At 36.3% G+C, this 6,680-nt stretch overlaps 1 protein-coding gene across 1 annotated transcript; it reads right to left on the reverse strand.

Moving 5' to 3' along the window:
* Positions 1-2,493: 2,493 nt before the first annotated feature.
* LOC113235449 (muscle-specific protein 20) lies at positions 2,494-4,378 on the reverse strand. The gene is made up of 4 exons (XM_026471136.1): positions 4,225-4,378; positions 3,777-3,988; positions 3,485-3,605; positions 2,494-2,946 (listed from the first exon to the last, which is right to left on the reverse strand). Exons 1-4 carry the CDS (start codon positions 4,252-4,254, stop codon positions 2,755-2,757), a joined length of 555 nt encoding a protein of 184 aa, XP_026326921.1. The 5' UTR covers positions 4,255-4,378; the 3' UTR covers positions 2,494-2,754.
* Between the last annotated feature and the right edge of the window lie 2,302 nt (positions 4,379-6,680).

The following is a 6,680-nucleotide window of genomic DNA, read 5'->3' on the forward strand; positions in this document are numbered from 1 at the left end:
TGGTAGTGGATAACTGAGTATATTTATAAATCTGATTACTATTTATACATTTTTATGACTAAATACATAATTAATGAATACACAACGAAGCTCTTTTTTGTTTAGTAGTGAATTATGTCACTATGTTGCACTTGTTGCCTGATGATGAGGCCATTTCTTGTGACAGATTAAATGTATGTTACGATCTTGCGTTTTGTTGTTAAATACATGATGTTCAAAGTTGAACAGGGCTTTATACCCAAATCGCGATCCAGATCCTCGTTTCGTATATACCAAGGAACCCCCACAATTATTGTCCTCAGTACTTTCTTTTTGAAGCTTTGTTTTTGTCTATATGTTGCTTTTAGGAGCAAAGCCCTAGAGCTGGATACGATAGGTCCACACTGGCATAAGGTCCTGTTTATATCATAATATTTTATTGCTCACAAAATAAATGACGAAGAGCATTTACCAAATACCCAATACATTTCCTTAAAACGTATATCTAATCCTTTTTTTTTCTTCTTGATATGAGCTTTCCAGCGTAGTTTCACGTCAAGGGTCATACCGAGATATTTGGCGGTATTTGCATAGGGTACCTGTTTGTTTCCAATATACAGTGGACTGTAGTAATTTTTTTTTATAAGTGAAGTCAATGTGCACTGATGTAGTTTCATTTAATTATGATTAAAATAAATCAATTATAAAATTTCACATATACCGAATTTATTTCATATAGTTCGTATTATTTTTGTGACTTTTTCTTATGAAAGTTGCGAATAGGCCGCAAGCTGTCATTACTCACCATTAGCTCCGGTCGTTCTTGAGGTTCATTTGCCAGGTTAAAATTTCCACTGGCGGAATAGGGCAAACCAAAAACAGTATAGTGCTTTCGTTAATTGTGTCCGCTTTATACAGATGTTAATGTTTCGAGTCGTTTGCAATGTTAATACATCCACGTCGAAACTCACGCGTATTCAAAAATAACTCGAATTACAGCACTATCCACATTTGCAAGCGAATTTGAAACTAACCGAAGCGAAAACAAATGCATAATATAAATTTTAAATTTAGAAGATTTAAGAATTTGTTTTAAGTTTTAACTGAAATGTTTCTCATCTAAATAGATTAAATAGACTCCATTTCAAAGTGGCCAAAACTTTAGAAAGGCAATTTCATACTTTAATCATTGAAGATTGTTTTGAAAGCTTTCGTAATATTAAACGATTATTATGTAGGTATATTATGATATCGCAGGAATTGGGGGGCGAACCTGGACGAGATTAGCACGGCATCGTGAGGAGTGGCACAGAAACTTGGAGGTCTATACCCAGCAATGGGTGAAGTCACCACCCAGCAATGATGATGATATTATGCCTACGCAAAGAGTTTTCACAGCAAAAGCCTTTTTACGGATTACCTGATTGTTGATGTCGGTGTTATAGTGTAGTTTACATTTCGACACTGTTGTTATACATTTTGAATCCACAAATTAAAAGCCTACTCAAGCACTTAACATATACATATATACATAATCATCAAGTAGGAGTACAACTCCTAGTGAAAGAGTTCCTCCAGGAAAGTACAGCCACCTTACCTATTTCTGCCGTGAAGCAGTAATGTGACCATTACAACATTTCGGTTTTGAAGTGTAAGGATGCTGATGAAATTACAGGCATGTGGGACTTATCAAGTTATGTCTCAGGGTGACGGCGCAGTGGCAGTGCCCCTCAGATCTTTGCGACTTAAACGTGGCATTGCAACTCTCATCGTTAGGCGTGTCCCTGAACACCAGACGCACGACTTGTTCGTTTCGTTGCTTGATATCATAAAAAAAATCTGTCTACAAGAAAAACATTGATAAAAGAAATCCTTTCGTTGTAAGTTGTTACAGGTTACTGACAACGACGGTACGGGGTGTGGGTACTGTACTACGTGAATTAAATGATAAAACTTAGGTTAGCGCATTAAATATATTTTATGGTGTATACCTAATTATGGCATTGTAGTTTTGAATGAACTAATTATATGAAATAATTAGAAAATTACTCCAAATTATGCACTTGTTGTTATTTTACCTAATTCTTTGACGGTTGACCAGCGAAATGAAATCAACGGTATTTTAGCTTTTAGAGTTCAAGCCTAAAAAAATTAACTAATACGTAACTCGAAAATAATATACATTTTAAATGAAATGACTCGATAAAACGATCTGAGTTTTCTTTTTGTGACTATTATTGTGAATTGCGATCCTAGCTTTATTTAGCACTTTGAATGTATATTTAATGTACTTTTTATAAAAGCAATGTTGGGAGTTATTTCAATGCTTAAAGTATGATTTATTGTTCGGCGTAATCCAAGCAAAACTTTTTGAAACGTAATGCTGGGACATTAAACTCCTATTATCCTTCGGTTTTTACTGAAACTTTATTAAGTTATGATTTCGTATAAGAAAGATTCTTTCCGACCTCATAGTGAAGGTAATTAAAACGAAGCATGCTGTTGATATACCAAGGTATATTGTTTTATAGAATAAATTAATAAATTGGAAATAGATAAATATACATATAACTTAGCCTAAACACTTGTGTACAAAAACCATCTCGGCGCTACATGGAAACACAAGACTATCATTTTCTACAGTACAGACATGGCTAACACATCTTGACTAGATTTCACAGTGGTACAAATACAGTCTTACAATAGCGTCCGTGCACTGAGTTTTGTACAAAAATATCTTATATTAATATCACTTGATGAGAGGTGTGAAGGCATTCACTTGCCGAGCAGAATCTTGCGGCCAGCGCCGATATTCTGGCCGGCTTGTGTGGCACCCTTGTTGGAGCCAGCCTGCAGACCGATCACGGTCTGGCCAGCTTTCAGCACCTCCTCGGAGAAATCACGCTTGCACTCATCGGATGGTTTGGGACCAAGGTAAGGGCCGTTCCACTCAGGGTGTCTGTAGGTCTAAGAAAAATAAACAGGTCCATCAATCATCAAGATACTGCTGCGCAGAGAGTGTGTCCCCACTCGGCCTCTACAGAATTACGTGACCTTGGATATTTATGAAAACTGAGGTAACGTTACATGTAGGTCGTAAATCTTGGCTAAACCTGGCAAACGTCCAACTTCGAATACGAAACTATCAGGCAAACAGTGTTAACACGCTATTGCGTTCAAACGCATTGCCCGTTCTTGTTTGTTTATTATACAAGGATAGAAATAGAAAACTGTAAACTTACGAATAACGCAAAGATGGGCTACTTAATATAGCTATAATATAATGTATGTTGCACCTTAATACGTTTATACAACGATAAGGTATGAATATAAAGAAAACTATCTTGGGTAATGGATCTACATTAGTTAGTTCTTGTAAAATGGTAGCGATTGAATTAAAATAAAGGTGCTAAAATTTTATCTAAAGAGTAAGATGAATCCATCACCTAACACTTGATACACTTGAATCTGTGTGGTTGATGGTTTAAGTGATCGGAGTGCTTACCTCACGGCCAAGGGCGAAGAGTGTGCTGACGACCTGGGCGATGTCCTTTTTCTCCCAAAGGTCCACAGTCTGGAATACGTCGATGTCTGGGACACCATACGCTTTAATCGCTGCTTGGAAACTGTGGGAGAACAATTCACTGTTTAAAACGTTTGGAGGTTTAAGCCTTAACGAAGACCAAATTTTTTGCGTATTTCCTTTTTTAAATAAAATAAAAACAAAGTTAGTTTAAAAATTCAGCTTACAAGGTTCTATAATACCGAGAATGCTTACATTTTAAATTAGAACTTACTTGGTGATGTTCTCCATCATCTTGAACTGACCACCAGAGGTGTTGATCTTGGGGACGGAGCCGGGTTTCAGCTTGTTAATGAGCTGGCAAAGGACGGTTCCGTCCTTGAGTACTTCCTCAAATGCTTCTTTAGGAGGAAACTTAGCACCGAGGACGGCCTCAATCCATTCCTGGGCTTCTTTCTCCTGCTCGGGGTTGCGCTTGGATGCGAGCTGTTGATACGAATTACATATAAAGGTCAATGCATAAGGTTGTCTCCTTGGAAATGTTTCTTCTAGATTCTTGCGATTTTTTTGCTTAAGAAATGGCGAGAATGGAGTTTTGGAAATATTAAGTCAGTAGTATAATTAAGCGCACTTTATGGCAATAACATGATTCTTGTAGGGAGAACTAAATTTTTTGTGTAATTGGAAAAAAAAATAGTAATTCAAACGTAATGCATTCTGACCTTAGCGCGGACTTGGCGTTCCAGAGACATGTTGTGTGCTGTGTGTGAAGCCGAGGTTGCGAGTGATAGCGCGGCTGGTAGCTTCGGTAAACTGAACTCCAGAAAGCTTACTCGGTGTATTTATATGCGCGTGCGCAGACTGCGCCCTTCTGGATAACATACCGCGCACCCGATGACGGGCCCGACGGAATAAGCCGCTGACTCAACAGCCTTTATTCAAACTTCTCTAATAATTAAGTACTTCAATCAATTATTTTTTTACAATTTATAGTTGAAGTACCTATTCGTTAATTACCTGCGATTTGTGAATATTTAATATAATTTATTTTTATAAATGTTTTTTCCGCAATGATATAATTTGATGCCTTTATTCCGATTAATATTTTTCTTCCTATTTTTCTGCACATTGCGTTCTATACGTACGTAATCTTAGGTTACGTATTATAAAATATTATATAATTAAATGTATAATAGCAGTATATGTACTTAAATACTTATTTGTATTGTGTAATATCAAATTTATTTATTAAATGTCAACTCGTTGATTGTCCTAAATAAATAAAACATAATAATCAATGTTTTGTTACGATTGTTTCTTGTTGAAGAAACTAATTGAAGGTTAACGGATGATACATTTACGATAATGAAATCTGGTTAGCCCACGGCATGTAATATGTGTTTCATCGAATTCTGTACATGACACTGCTAATAAGCATATGTAGATTACATTGTTATTAGTAAAATTCAACACCTCTGAATTACGAAAATTTGACTACGAATTAGAAATAATACTAGATGAAGATACGTAATATATTGTAAAGCGTTTCATCACTGCTTAATCTACAGTAATAAAGTGCCAGACAACCACACTAATGACCTGGTCTCAAAATAGGGAATTTCCTGTGCTATGAGAACCAGAGCAACGAGATTCACTCTCTACATGTCTTCATTATGTACTTCAAACTTATGTGTAACGGCAAAAATGTCTTTGAAATGTATTTTATTTGGATGTTAGTTTTTTACAACACCAAGAAACTTTAGTAAGACCAGAATTGTTGAGAATATCAGCATCAACATCCGTGGATAATCTGCACAAATTTTGATATCTGCATCCACATCAGCATCGCCATTCATCGATGCTGATATTCATTGAGGATATTCGAGTCCTGACATGACCTAAAAGGCACGCTGGAATAATTTATAAAAAACCTTCCAGATACAGGCTGTAAGCCGAAAAAGCAGCTCAGCTCTTGTTTTTAATATATATTATCTTTGGTATTGTAAACCAAAGAAAGTAGAAAGCTTTTTATGTAGATAAATTCAGTAAGGATATACATTTTTGCGTTTTTAAATACATCAATCAGCATCTGCTGATGTGTAAAAAACCTGCATCAGCGACACCCTGAGTAACAAATTTTTTTTCATTATCTCAAGTGATGGGTCGAACAAGCCGTGTGCTTGATAATAAGAAAAGCCTATCCATAACGGTGGCAATGCCAATAAGAGCTTTAAATCACAAAGATCTGAGGGGCACTGCCACTGCACCCGTCGTCCTGAGATATAAGTCGTAAAGTCTCATGTGCCTGTAGTTTCACCAGCATCCATACCTTTGAAAACCGGAACGGAACGCAGTAATGCTCACATTGGCGGCAGAAATAGGTATGCTTTATTATAAGTTTAAAAGATACTTTAATTAGCTTATTGTAACTCATTATTACTGACATTTAAGCACCTAATGAAAATAACTAAAATGCGTCGATGCCCACGAATTACCTTAAAAGGCACTAGGCATAAGGCGGGCTTTATAACGAAGCGCCCGCCCACAGCCACAACGGCAAGGGTGACGGAGCGTGCTTCTTTGAGATATCATTGTCGCCGGCTGTGTGCCCACGCGCAGACACGGACGGCCTCATGCTCTCCTACACACATAAAATGTTCCGTACGTTTAATACAAACTTTCAGAAACACGAAATTTTTATTTATACTCCTCTTGCTTTTAAATTTAGATTTATTTTTGTTTTTATGTAAAAATTCACCTATAATAACATCAGACATTTTTGATTAGGTTTGTTCAACCTTTATTTCTTACAACTGTGACTTCTAACAAACTTGATCGCATTTTATGTATTTTGTATAGGTTTAATACACACTTCACTTTTTATAGCGTACCTATTTTAATATGTACTATTTTATGTATATTAGCAATGGATTCTACAGACGTAGGGTCTTATGGCGTAGTTATGTGCACGTCTACGAGTATATTTGTATATTTTACTGGCTGCTATTATTCTACATAAGAAGTCCCTAAAAATATTATCTCTAAAAACAGTCTCTTATTAAAATAGTTTCCTAATCAACAAACACGTCACGGCTACGACACGCGCTCTTTGAATGTTGACAATGTCCAGCTTTGGATGTAGGCGGTTATGAGTTGGCAATGCCAAAATATGTGTACG

The sequence above is a fragment of the Hyposmocoma kahamanoa genome, unplaced genomic scaffold, assembly GCF_003589595.1.
Source record: "Hyposmocoma kahamanoa isolate Upper Pololo Valley unplaced genomic scaffold, ASM358959v1 87, whole genome shotgun sequence".
Classification (NCBI taxonomy): domain Eukaryota; kingdom Metazoa; phylum Arthropoda; class Insecta; order Lepidoptera; family Cosmopterigidae; genus Hyposmocoma; species Hyposmocoma kahamanoa.